The following is a 13,360-nucleotide window of genomic DNA, read 5'->3' as shown; positions in this document are numbered from 1 at the left end:
GATTTCGCCAAGGAACTTAGGCAAGGAAAGGCTGTGGGAGCGGGGCCTCCTTTTGCTCGCTTCGGAAACACCCCCGTGGTGGAGAGAAAGTGGGAAGCCTGAGGAAGGCCTCAGCCTGCGAAAGGCAGAAGCAGGCCACTTTGAGAGGCCTACCAGGCTAACAAACAGCCACATCCCTCTGCTCTGTTTCCCCAATTTCCTCTTTATTTCTTACTGAGGGAAGGTCTCCACATGCTTCACGCCGATGGCGTTGGTTCCCACCATCTTCCCACACACCTGCACTCGGTAAATGCAGATGTACCCCGGTTTTCCCCAGTTGCTCTGTATGCCAAGCTTCAAAACCCGAAAGGCTCTGGGGATCCCGTTCTGCAAAGAAACCACAGCAAAAAGCAGCGTGACCCCTGGCGTGTAAAGTGTGACAGCAGCCTCCGCGAGTCTTCCTCCGCCAGCCCGAACCCCGCTGCAGGACCAGCTCCCGCCGTGGTTGAGGCGGCAGCTTCTCCCTCCTTCCCTTCTCCCACCCAGGTGGCAAAGGACCCCCAAACGCCCGGCCTCGGAGAGCGTGGCGGGCAGCTGTGGAAACCTGAGGCCCGCCCGTGCCGGGGCAAGTCCTGCTGCCAGGGCAAGGTGCTGGGCATCCTCCCTGCCACCGCCTGCCCGGAGGCTGCAGCCAGGCAGCTCCGGGGACCCAGGCGTCTGGGGGCCAGCGCGGCCTCTGTTCTGCTTTTGCCACCCTGCCGGATGCCACTCTCCCTCCCGATCCCACCAACGTTTCTCCTGGCCAGGGTCGGGCCCCTGCCCCGGCAGGGACCGTCCGCACTCCTTCTGCAAGCAACTTGCAGGCAAACCGGCGTTACTGCCCTGGCCTCTTGCCCACACACATTCACTCTACCTGCAGAGGGAAGGTCTGGGTCGGCCCTTTCTGCACGGTGTAGGTGAACGTCCCCAGCAGAGTTTCCTCCTTGCCTTCCTCATCCAGTCCCTTGGAGATAAAGCACAGGGGAGCAGGTCAGGCTCGACGCAAGCACGAGGAAATGCTCATGCCAGACCCGGGGCCGTGATCTGCACTCTGCTCCTGCACCTCCAGCGCGATCTGGCGCAGGATGCAGTGGGGCCGAGTCTCCTCCTTGCGTGCTGCTTGGGGGCCGGAGGTGCTGGGCCAAAACATGCTGAGCAAGACTTAGGAGGGGTGATGCCAGTCCGCGTGTCCCTTGCAACTTCCCCACGGGTTACGGCGGTGCTTGGGAGCACACGAATCTCAGCAGATGCACAGAAAGCAGCAAATCCCCGCTACAGCTCTTCCCTGCGGCCAGGTCCCAGCCCCCAGCGCCCAGCAGAAACTTACGTAGACAGTGAAATCTCGGGGGGCACTGCTGACAGTCCCCGGTGGAGAGGCTGTCTTGGAGGTGTGCTCTATGATGATGGCCAGCGGTCGTATTTCAGTGGGCAGCCGGATCAGCACCTCACTCCAAAACCCTTGGAAAGGCCAGCAGTAACCCGGGGAAGCATCCGGCTGAAAGCAGAGGGTCAAAGCAATGAACACAAGGGTGTGGGGGGGCCCGCCACGCTCCCCTGCAGCCAGAAGCACAGTCGGCACTGCATCTGTGGGCTGTGCTTGTGCTAGAAATGAATGGCGTGTTGGGATGCGGGCAGAAGCGCCCGGATGTCTTCCCGGCCCGGGAAAGGGGAAAGCAGCCAGCCAGTGGGGGAGACATCTGGTAGCCTGTACCGCAGCCAGGGCTTTCAAGAAACCTCTCTTCTTGGCCAGCAGCTCTGCAGCCTCCCCCCACCCTCCACTGTGCCATTGGGAAAGGGACAGTCAGAGCCATGGCAGGGAAATGGGGTCGCGAAGGAGAAGCCCCTTCAGCCAGCCGTGACCAGGGATGGGGGGCAGGAAGCTCAGCTCAGCTCAGCTCAGCTCAACCCACGTCTGAGGACAACTGCTTTTTTCTGGGGAGCTAAGCCCTGTGGGAGACCTCAGGTGCCAGGCACCGGACCAGCTCTGGGGCCTTCCGCAATACCACTGGCCTGAGGGGAGACACCCCAGGGCTCGCCCCCAACTTCACAAGAGGCAAGAGAAGCAGCACTGACGGTTTCTGCCACTCTACCTGCACAAAGGTATCCACAAGGGGCGGAGAACACAGGAACCAGAACGCCTTGCAGAGCCATGCAGAGATGCTGGACGATCTCTGCAGGTCGATGGCAGCCCCTGAAGGGAGAAGAGAGCAGCTGACTGCAAGAGGCCCCAGGCTCGGAGGACCTGGGGGCAGCAAGTGACTTCTAAGTCTGCCTGCCCGCCCCACATGCCACAGCGCACCCTCGGAGGTGCCCCAGGAAAGGAGGGCATCCCTGTGCCCGGGGATGGCGTCTCTCTCCCAGCAGCTGCACAAAGAGAAGGTCCGCGGGAGCTGGGAGACAGCAAGCCCCCACGGGAAGGGCTGCAGACCCAAGCTGAGGCCCCACCACGTGGACAGCAGAGGATGACCCAGCCATCCGCTTTTGCTCCCCAGGAAAGCTCAGCAAAGAGGGAGGGGGCAGAAACGCCTGCAGGGGCACGGCCGCGGCACCAGCGAGGGGTCTGACGGCGGGATGGGGGTGAGCCCAAGGGAGCCGCTCTGCCACAGGCGTGCTCTTGAGCCCCGGGATTTGGTCCCACCTCCCTCTGCCTCGGAGAGCAGCCTCTGCCACGCAGCCTGCTTTCGGGAATGCCAAGCGCGAGCCCAGCGCAACAAGGCCTGCCGGCCTGGGCCCGAGGCCTGTCCGTACCTGCACGTTTCAGAGCCCAGTCAGACATCCGCGTGCTTGCAGACATTGCCTCTCTCATTTGCTGAGCTTCCTGGGAAAGACGCAAAGGAAGAGGGGAAATGACCACGTCAGACCTGGCCAGGAGAAGGGGCTTTTTACGGCGGAGAAGTTCAACCAGCAGCCCCGGGCAAGGGACGGGTGTGTGGGCTGAGCAGGAAAAGCCCACCAACTGGCCCAGGAAGGGCCTTGTGCGGGGCCCTGCTCGTGCCAGCCCTCTTTCCCAAAGCGCAGGATTACCTTCTTCACAGCAGCCATCTCTGCAGCCAGGTGTGCCACCTCGTCCCTCAGCTGTTGCACCTCTTGGGATTGTTGCCCCCACACGGCGAGCATGCTCCTGCAGACGCGGTGAAAGCAGGTCTTGTCAGAGAGCTGCCCAGCCCCTCCCAGAGCCTCCAAGCCTCCACGCTCCAAGGAGGAGCAGAGACAGGGGTGCTGGAGCCCCCTTTTCTTTCCCTCCCCTTCCAGCTTTAGCAAAAGGCCCAGGCAGGAGCAAAAGGCACAAGCCCTGGGCGCTGTGCAAATGAGTGCAAATAGCACTGTCTCATCTGCTGCTACCCCACCAAACGTGCTGCAGGTCAGGAGAGAGGAGAGGCCTCTTACCGCAGGGACCTCAGGTCAGCAGCAGGCTGCCCCAGCAGCACCTGAAAGAGAAAGGCTCTCTGCTTGACTCCTTGAGCTGCCGGGGCTTTCCAGAGCTGGTGGCTCTAGGAAGGCACGGCAGCAGCCACTGCCACTTCTGTGTGTGCGTCACTGCCTGGAACCGGCGGACCGGGCGTTTTACCCACCCACCCACCACCACCCACCCCCAGCAGCAGCGCTCCTCTGCAGGACTTTCCTGTCCCACTGACCTGCGGCACATTCTTTGCCTGCAGCATCCACACGAGCAGTGAGGTCCCGCAGTAGGCACCAGCTGTAATTCACATCACCGACAGAGAGTTACTTGACTAGAGTTTCTAAAAATCCCTGTAGTCATGTGGTCTCCTCCCACATCAGGGTGGCAAGAGGCTGGCTGAGGACACGGGGAAGGGGTACAGAGAGAGGCTGCAGCCCCAAGCAAGGACTCTGGCCTTGGGCCTCGGGGCTCTGCACAGCCCTGCTTCCCGGGCACGCGGTGCGCCCCACAGCTACGCCCCGTTTCCCCTGCGTGCAGCCAGCATCTCCTGACCGCGAGGCTGGGAGGCTGGAAAGGCCAACCCTCCGGCCTTCCAAGGGTGGAATGCTGGGGAGGCTCCAGCGCCTCTCCCTCATGCTGAAGCTGGCAGCCTGCGCCTCTGTGCCTCCGCTGACAGCGTGCCAATACTCACCAAGAGCAGCCAGGGTCATCAAGAAGAGGATGGTGCAGAGCCTCTCCTTCTTCAGGGTGACGACCTCTTTCCTGAAAAAGAGGAAGTCCTGGCATTGGCAGTGCCTAAGGCCAGAGCCCTGCACAGGGGGATTTTCTCCTACAAGCTGAGGAGCAGCAATTTACAGGGGAGCCAGAGCCAGGGGGTATCCTGGCAGAGAGCACCTCCAGCCTCCCCCCTGCTCACCCTTACCCAGTGGCACCCCCACCTCCGTGTCCGCACCAGACACACGTTGTACTCACAGGGTGGAATTGCCTGTGCTGAGGCGTCTCTGGAGGGAGAGCACAGCCACTGCCAGGCTGTCAGCAATGCCGAAGACGAACCCTGGGCAACAAAGCCGGAGGAAAGCCTGAGGACCCTTCTCGAGGATGCCCTTCAGGGCGTGTGCCAGACCCCTGTGGCGCGGTGGGCGCTGGTGCTGTGCGCTCCCTCCCTGTGGGGCAGGGCCACGGCCAGGGCTCTGCCCTGGAGGGCGGGGGTGCTGGCTGCATCCTGGGAGCTGGGCTCAGGGGACCAGGCAGGATCCCCTTGCAGGCAGGGCCCTGACGGTGTGCCTGGGGTGGGAGGGTGGACGAGGCTTTGGCCTCTTGGCCTCCACCATGTTGGGGTACGCCGCGGTTACTACAGTATCCCACTAAGATGCGGACGTGGTAGGCAGCTCCGTCCTCGTCGTCACATAGGAGAGGTGGCCCCAGGCCTCCCTCAGGGCAGGATGATGCTGGTTCTGTGGGGCCATTGGTCCCGGCTGAGCCAGGCAGGCTTGGTGCAAACATGGGGTGAAAGGCAACGCTGAACTCACGCTTGTTTTCTCCCACGCTGCAGATGCAGTGTGCTAGCCCCCTCCAGCTGGTGCCCTGGTCCTCCCGAGCGGGGCTGCACCTATGGGAGGACAAAGGCGGCGCCCTGTTTTGCACCATCTCCATGCCACATCAGCCAAGGCCCTGGCCAGAAGACAGGCTTTGGGAAGCCTCCCAGGAGACGTCCCTGCTGTGGTGAGATAGGGCAGGAGAAGCAGCAGAGCGGGACGGCGCAGCCTCTTCTCACCCTGACTCCACCCTGGCCCCCAGAGCACCAGCCTGCCCCTGAGCAGGCGTCTCAGAGACCTGGCGTTCTGTGGGCAGCGGGGAGCGGCTGCCCTCCTCCAAAGCCCCCACCGCTTCCCAGGGCCTCTGCAGCTCGAGGGCCACAGCCCTCTCCGAAACACCCCCCAGGGCTTCTCTCGCTCAGCAGAGACCCACCAGGAGTTTCCAGCTGCGGCAGTGCTTTGCCAGGGAGGCCTGGCGGGGCGAGGGCTGAGCTGTCCCGCTCCAGGCACCCAGAAAAGGCTTGTGCTGGAGGGCAGCAGGAACTTCCAAGTTTGCTGCTGGGACCCTGAGCAGCAGGACCGTGGGGTTTGGCCCAGGGGGCCAGAGGGGCTTTCAGCTGAGCCTCTTCCCGCTCACGGCGGGTTTTCCAAGACCTGGGACTGCTGTGCTGCCCACAGCGCTCGCCAGCTTCTCCACCGTGTCCCCCCAGCCAGCCCCCCTTCAGGCTCTGGGGGTCCTGCCCACCAGCTGATGTCCCCAGGAGGAACAAACCCTCGTACCTGTTCTCGAGGACCCGAGTGGGCCCAGCTGCACGTCTGTCTGTGCTGCTGCCGGCTCCCCTCCTTGGCAGGGCAGCACCTTGCGCTCTTGGAGGAGCCTTTCTCCTCCTCATCTTGGGGAGAAAGGAAGCTCCCCTGCAAGCCTGTGTGTCCTCCTTCCACCGCAGGAGTGTTGCCTGCCCAGGGGAGGTCACTTGGGCGAGAGCTCCAAACCGATTGCCGGGAGGAGAACGCCTGCCACGGGCTCACAGCCACCAGGACACGGCAAGCTCCTTCCAGGCGGGAGGTTTGGCCCACAGTGCCGGAGGTCAAGGTGGCCAGCCTTGACTTCACAGAGGCCTGGCCACGCTCGGTGTGAGGTCATGGCTGCGACATCACAGAGGGAGCTACTGGGGGGTGGAGGGGAAGGCAGAGACCCCGATGCCCACTTAGCGCTGTCTTTTGCAGTTGTGACTAGGCAGGCCTGAAAACACACCAGCACTTTCGCTGAACAGCGCTTGCGCAGCGCCAAGGCTTCCTCTGCTTCTCTCTGTGTGTCCCCGAGCGAGTAGGCTGTGCGGGTGGGCGAGAGGCTGGGAGGGGACGCAGCAGGGACAGCCGACCCCAACTGACCACAGGGCTACTCCACAGGCCATGCAACACCACGCTCCGCAATAAAGCCCGGGCCTTTGCCCTTTCCAAAGTAGCCATTGCCTGGGGACTGGCTGGGCATCGGTCTGCTGGGGTCAACCCACCTCAGCCCCTTTAGAGAAAGGAGGGTGTGTGCTGTGTGTTCTGTAGTCTCCTGCGGGGGCAACCAGGAAGGTCTCTGCACGGGGGCGCAGGCTGCCCCGAGGGCACCGGGCATCTGGCATGGCAGCACAGGGTTAGGGAGGATCCTGAGCAGGGCCCCCGACCTTCCTCCTGCCTGGGCAGGGCCAACCTTGCCAGCTGAGGGGTCCCCACGGGGCAAGGAGGGGGTGCCGGCTCTGGGTAACACCGGGCTGGGGCTGCATGGGGGTGCGTGGGGCTTTGGCTTGCTCCACCCCACCGGCTCCACCTTGTCATGGGGAACTCCGGCCACCAACGTGGCCCCAGGCATGTGCCAAGGGACTGCTGCGCGCCCCGTCCTCAACGAGGCGCATGAGCACCCACGACACTGCAAGGGCTCCTTCTGGGGTGGCCCACAGACCCCAGCGGCTCCTCGGGGGTGAGCCAGCTGGCAGGCCCTCGCCGGGTTGTGACGAGAGCGAGCAGCTATAGGAGGAAGCGGGCAAGAGTCCTGCTGGACGCTGTCTCCCCCCAGGGCGAGCAGAGGCAGGCGCAAGCCCCCGACACGGAGGCCCCGGCCAGAAGACAGGCCTTGGCAAGCCTCTTGGCAGATGGCCCCGCCACAGCTCCTCCACGGGCCGTGAACCCCCTGCCTAGTCTTGCTGCCTGTCCTCGCCCAGGCACCTGTGCCGCTCCAGACACCCCTGCCCCTGTGTACTGGTGTATCGGGGGTCCCTGTCCAGGCGTTGCCAGTGGCAGGAGTACCGGGGGAGGCTCTGTGGGCAGGGGCCAGGGCTGCCCCGTGCCAGACGTGGCCAGTCCCAGCCACCTCCAACGGACCCGTTGCAGGAGGCATCTGAGCACATCCTATGCCCTCCTGGGGCGAGACATACCCCAGGGGTCAGTAGTGGGTCCGCTCCGCTCCTGTTTAACGTCCTCATTAATGAGCTGGATGATGGGGCAGAGCGTGCCCTCGGCACGTTTGCCGATGACACAGAGCTGATGCGCCAGAGGTCGTGCTGCCCTCCAGAGGGACCACAACAGGCAGGAGAAATGGGCTGACAGAAGCCTCGTGAAGGTCATCAGGGAAGGCAGGGCAAAGCCCTGCGCCTGAGAGGGGCACAACCCCATGCACCAGTACGTGCCCGTGTTCACATTCGCGTTCGACCCCAAGTTGAACGTGAACCAGCAATGTGCCCTTGTGGCAGAGGCAGCAAATGGTATCCTGCACTGCGACAAGAGGAGCGCTGCCAGCAGGTCAAGGGAGGTGATCCTTGCCCTCTCCTCGGCACTGGTGAGGCCACGCCTGGGGTGCTGTGTCCAGTTTGGGGCTCCCCAGTACAAGAGAGACGTGGACATACGCCAGTGAAGGGCTAGTAAGACGGTGGAGGCACTGGAGCATCTCTCCTATGAGGAAAGGCTGAGAGAGCTGGGACGGTTCAGCCTAGGGAGGAGAAGGCACAGGGGGGACATCATCCGCATATATACCCGAAGGGGGTGATGCCGAAAAGCCGGTCGAAGAACCCTTCTAAGACTCGTTTGGGAGTTTTAGAAGGCAGGCATTCTTTATTGCAGCGCTGGATGCGCGGGGGATAGTTCCACCTAGCGTGCCAAATACCACAGCTTTAGCACAAACAGGTTACAGAGAATAACTAATTGCATATTAATCAGATTAGTATACATACACATAAAAATGATCCTACCTGATTGTCATAGTACTGCCTACATCCGATCATGCGCAATGAAGGATCCTTTTGAGTCGACGGGCTGCTTTTATGACCACCGACCCATCTGAAGTTCTTGTTGGCTGTTCTTGAAGTCCTTATTCTTGTCCTTGTTCTTTGATCTTGAAGCTTAACGCAGTTTCAATCACATGTGGTCAGTTGCAACGTTTTTCTCATCTAGCGTACAGGAACAGCTAGTCATAAGAGCAAAGAACGGCAAAACTTGTGAATAATTACTAGTTAATCACTTGACTACGCTTTTGTAATTATCTCCCCGGCTACCCTTTGTCTATTTGTGAAATGTGTACATCTGATTCGTGTCAATATAAACAATGCTAGGGCTGCATAATAAAATGTGACCCTCACCGTATATGTAGTCTTTAACTATTTTGTCGGTCCTCCTATAACTACAGGCCGGGAGGTGACAGATGGTATGTATACAGTTCTTTTTTGCCAGCCCAAAACCGGTTTTGTTGTTAACTGCACAGTGTTAAACAAGAGATCCTAGGGGAGAACTGAGGCATTTATCGTAGTATGGGGCGAGGTTATGAGCGGGGTGATCTTTAGTATGTATAAATAGCAGGTGTGTATAAACAGAGGGTGTATTGAAATGGCAGTGTATGGGCAGTTTGTTGAGGGGGAGGTGTCTGTTGTGAACTTGTTAGGGTTCTGGTGATGGCAGCTGGTGTTATGCAGGATGTCTGCTGTCAGGCCCGAGCAGTGGGGAGCTTGGTCGGAGATACATTGCATGGAAGACCCCTCAGCCAATGAGGAGAGTTCGAGAAGTTTCTAGGAGAACTACTGGACCTGCACAACCAGGAGGTGGAGAGTCTTTTGGAAGGACACGCCTAGTATGAATATGTAACTAATGTTAGACTATAAAAGAAGCTGGGTTGTTTTTCACAGCGCACGTCTTCGTAGAGCAGAGGCTCCTGGTGCACCCAGCGCTGTTTGCTTGCCTTTATTCATTTAATAAATTGTAAACTTTGATTGGAATCCTGTTTGAGACTAAATTCATTTATCACATATTGTTTCAACCGTAACGTTCATATGTGATCGTTTATCAAATCTCACTCATACAGTTAGTTATCTAGCAGCAAACCAGTTTTCACAGAAGGTACAGAATATGAAAACCATAAACATTTGAACAAACCACACCAAATATATGGACATAGGCTATCAGTTCCCCCCTTTCTGTTTGAGGCCACTAATTCTTTCGGTAGTCTCACCTGAATACAGATCGTGCCACAGCTCGTTTAAGACAGCTAAAAGCGACAAAGATTATAACAAAGATGGTAACAATCACAATTACATTTGGCAAAAGCCCAGCTAACCATCCAGTCGGAGAAAATCCAAAGTTCTGAAATATTTTGTTTAGCCAAAAACTTGCTACGTTTGATCTCAATTCTCTACTACTTTGAGCAACACGTCTTATTCTGCCTGATGGTTTAAATCAGCTGTCACATTTGGTATGTGGATACAACACGAACCGTTTGAAAAACCCATGTGCCCACATACTCCATGTTCTTTTAGTAGTAGTAGGCCTAAAGCTAACTGATTTTGCAGTGCCGTTTTACTAGTAGCGTGTACTTGTGCACTGAGTTCATTTAGCCCACTTTGAGTCGCATTAGCTAATGTTTCTACTTGGAGTGGAACATTGCGGAGAGTCATTTTATTTTGAAGAGCTGCTAACCGTGGTAAGAATAGAGATTCCAATACCCATCCTATTTTGGCTCCAGGGCTTGGTGATTGCCAGGAATCATCTTCTCGTTTTACCCGATTCCACTATCGAGGCCGCAAGGGGGATTTCTTCCAGAGAGGGCATCAAGTTAATAAGCCTAAAGTCCATTGTTTGCTCTTGTCCTTCATGCGAAGGTGCGTGGACCATGTACCATCACTACTCACCCAGACAGTTAATCCTAAACTTCCCACCCGTCCTTTAATACAGTCAATTCCAGGCCAAATTTTCCTTCCGTTATTAAGAGGGGACCAAGTATCACTTAAAACATTACTATAATTTCTACAAGCACATCCCCATCTTAGAGCTTTAGCTAGGGGATAAAGTCTTTGAACTTCTGGGTCAGAGGAGTTACAAGTATAAACTCTCGTACAGTTCCATGTAGGATGTGTGATTTTCTCTGTTTGTCTAGTCCAGTCTACATTTCCACAGATAGTTCTGGCTCTGGGTGGATCTAACAAGGGCCCTGTAACTCCGGTAAATTCCAAACACCATGCTCTATTTTGAGTGTGATCCCAAGTTCCTCTCTGCACTTGTCTCCTTGGTTTTGGCAATTGGCAGCCCCAAAGGGTGTTTGTACAAGTTTCTCCTGAAGGACGATAAATTAATTCTTTTGCCCGTGAGGTGGATGGTTTGGTAATGTTACAATTCAAAATGCTGTAACTCCTTCTTTCAAAGTTTAAAGAATAACTGCCACCCAAATCCATCCAATTTAATCTGCTAAACTGATTCTCATTCTCCCACATCTCTTCCCAAGTTTTGGTTAGAGTCAATGTCAACATTCCCCATGGAATTGGATATTCAGCTGACTTTGGAATCGGAAGGCAGGCTGTTACTGAGGTTAAATTTCGTACCTTCGCAAAACCTTGAATCAATTGTGAAACTAGGTTATCTTTTATCAAAATCACAGGGACGACTAGTATCAGGGTTAGTAATTCAAACAATAAATGCTTCATTTTGTTTATCTTATACTACAGATTCTTTCATCCTGTCAACCTGTGATTCTGCCTTTGTACTTTTACATCTACTCTTATTTATCTTATGTTTAGAACAACAACTTAAAAGAAAATATTTAAAACCTGTAACACACAAAAGGATTTCTGCCCTGACAATATCCCGAGTAACAACCCCAATCTTATAAGTTTTACACAATGGTTCTCCCAAGTACATAGCATGGAACTTATTTATAGATTTCCAATTTCACAGGACCGGTTTCTTTAGACTTCCAATTCCCTGTTGGTGCTTGCTTTATTCCTGTACAGTGAAGCCAACGTCCTTTCCCCCAGACCTTTACTGCTGTATATGTTGTTAAAATGACTTGATACGGTCCTTTCCGCTTCTCAGCTAGTGGTTCTGAAGTCCACGATTTTACATATACCCAATCTCCTCGTTGGAAGGGATGTGCTGCTGCGTCCAATTCTAAGGCTCCAGCTGTGGAGACATGCTGACAAAGCTCTTGTAAAGAGCTTCCTAAAGAAGTCATAACACCCTTTAAAGGCATATCTCCAGAAGCGCTCAAGGTATTTGGAACATCGGACCCTTGATATGGTCTTCCATGTAACTTTTCATAAGGACTGAAATTTCCTTTCCCTTTTGGCTGTACTCTGATTCTTAATAGAGCCATGGGTAATGCTTTAACCCATGTAAGCGACGTTTCCTGACAAATTTTACTCAGCTGTTGCTTGAGAGGGTAGTTCATTCTTTCTACTTTCCCACTTGCTTGTGGCCTATATGGGGTGTGATAGTCCCAATCTATAGACAATACTTTGCTCAACTGTCTTACAAGCTTTGCTATAAAATGAGGGCCATTGTCAGATGACATTCCTACAGGGACCCCAAATCTTGGTATCATCTCCTTGAGCAAGACTTTAACTACTTCTCTTGCTTTGTTGGTGCGACAAGGGAAAGCCTCGGGCCACCCAGTGAAAGTATCAGCTACAACTAGGATATATGGATATCCTTCTTTTCGGGGCAATTCTGTAAAGTCAATTTGCCAGTATTCTCCTGGAGAATTTCCTTGTTTCGTAATGCCAAAAGTAATCTTATTACTGGCTTGGGGATTATTGCGCACACAGATTTCCCATTCAGTTGTAACGGTTCGAATAATCTTTGTCATTTCTCTACTCAAAACGCATTTTGGTAAATGCTTAACAAGGTTTTCTGTTCCCCAGGGTACTTTCTTATGTTCAGCCCAGGCAATTTCTCTCATTATTGCGGGTGGGACTATTATTTGACCTGTTGGTGTTATAGCCCATCCTGTTTCATTTTTACTAGCCTGCAATGTAAGAATTAATTCTTCATCTTTTTCATTATAATTTGGAGCGTCCTTCAGTAAAGCTACACTTCTCTCTGGAGCTAGCGCTAGGATGCCTTTTTCTGCAGCCTCTTTAGCAGCTCCATCAGCCAATCGGTTACCTGTTTCAGGGACAGTCCTACCTGACTGATGTGCTTTACAGCGCATTATCGCGACTGCTGTTGGCTTTTGAATGGCTTCTAACAATTCCAGTATTTGTTCCGCATGCTGAATGGTGGTTCCTTGTGCAGAGAACAGTCCTCTTTCTTTCCATATTGCTCCATGCACATGTACTACTCCAGAAGCATACTTTGAGTCTGCCCAAATGTTGACTCGCTTTCCTTGACTTTGTTCCAGTGCTCGAGTAAGAGCTATCAATTCAGCCTTTTAGGCAGATACATTCGAAGGCAAAGCTCGTGATTCAGTTACCTTCTCCGTAGTGGTTACCGCATGTCCTGATGAACGTTTTCCTTCACAGATGAAACTGCTTTTGCCAGTATATAGTTCCCAACCTGTTTCTTCCAGGGGCGCATCTCAGAGATCCGGTCGGCTGGAGTAGACTTCTTCAGTTGTCTGCGGGCAGTCACGTTCCAGGTCTCCTTCAACTTGATCAGTTGTTAAAAACACAGCAGGGTTAACGACAGTAGTAGTTTTTAAGTAAACATCATCTTGCTCCAGCAACACCACTTGGTATTTCAGCATTCTGCTAGGGGATAACCCATGCCCCCCTTTCTGTTCGAGCACAGTGATTACCATGTGGGGAACGTACACCGTAATTCTTTGTGCTAGGGTGAACTTACGAGCTTCTTGGATCAATAGCACAGTTGCAGCGACGGCTCTCAGACAACCAGGCCATCCCAGACGCACATTGTCTAATTGCTTCGAGAAGTAGGCCGCAGCTCGCCAACTTGGTCCCAGATATTGGGCCAGGCCGCCCAGAGCTAGACCTTTTCTTTCATGAGTGAAGAGTTCAGATGTCTTTGAGAGATCTGGCAGGCCTAGGGCTGGTGCCTCCGTTAGAGCCTGGTTTAGTTCTTTGAAAGCAGCTTTTCCGGCATCAGTCCAATCTATAAACTCATTGTTTGAGGTTTTGAGCTGCTCGTATAAAGGTGGGACCAGCAA

At 55.0% G+C, this 13,360-nt stretch overlaps 1 protein-coding gene across 1 annotated transcript; it reads right to left on the bottom strand.

Moving 5' to 3' along the window:
- Positions 1-182: 182 nt before the first annotated feature.
- Positions 183-8,219, bottom strand: LOC126036229 (uncharacterized). Its single transcript, XM_049795759.1, has 15 exons — positions 8,187-8,219; positions 7,826-7,927; positions 7,377-7,593; positions 6,162-6,285; positions 4,696-5,027; positions 4,391-4,472; positions 4,110-4,180; positions 3,654-3,715; positions 3,406-3,446; positions 3,043-3,139; positions 2,767-2,836; positions 2,109-2,209; positions 1,346-1,513; positions 893-982; positions 183-366 (listed from the first exon to the last, which is right to left on the bottom strand). The coding sequence occupies exons 1-15, from the start codon at positions 8,217-8,219 to the stop codon at positions 211-213; spliced, it is 1,746 nt and encodes a 581-aa protein (XP_049651716.1). The 3' UTR covers positions 183-210.
- Between the last annotated feature and the right edge of the window lie 5,141 nt (positions 8,220-13,360).

Source organism: Accipiter gentilis, chromosome Z (assembly GCF_929443795.1).
Source record: "Accipiter gentilis chromosome Z, bAccGen1.1, whole genome shotgun sequence".
NCBI classification, from domain to species: domain Eukaryota; kingdom Metazoa; phylum Chordata; class Aves; order Accipitriformes; family Accipitridae; genus Astur; species Astur gentilis.
This window is presented reverse-complemented; position numbering and strand designations above follow the sequence as displayed.

Coding starts and splice junctions, on each gene's coding strand:
- LOC126036229 (XM_049795759.1), bottom strand. CDS start 8,219: ATGATCGGATGTAGGCAGTACTATGACAATCAG. Junction 4,473..4,695: donor CCTCCCACCCCAGGCACACC/GTCAGGGCCCTG, acceptor TTTGTTGCCCAG/GGTTCGTCTTCGGCATTGCT. Junction 2,210..2,766: donor CTGGGCTCTGAAACGTGCAG/GTACGGACAGGC, acceptor TTCTCCCTTCAG/GGGCTGCCATCGACCTGCAG.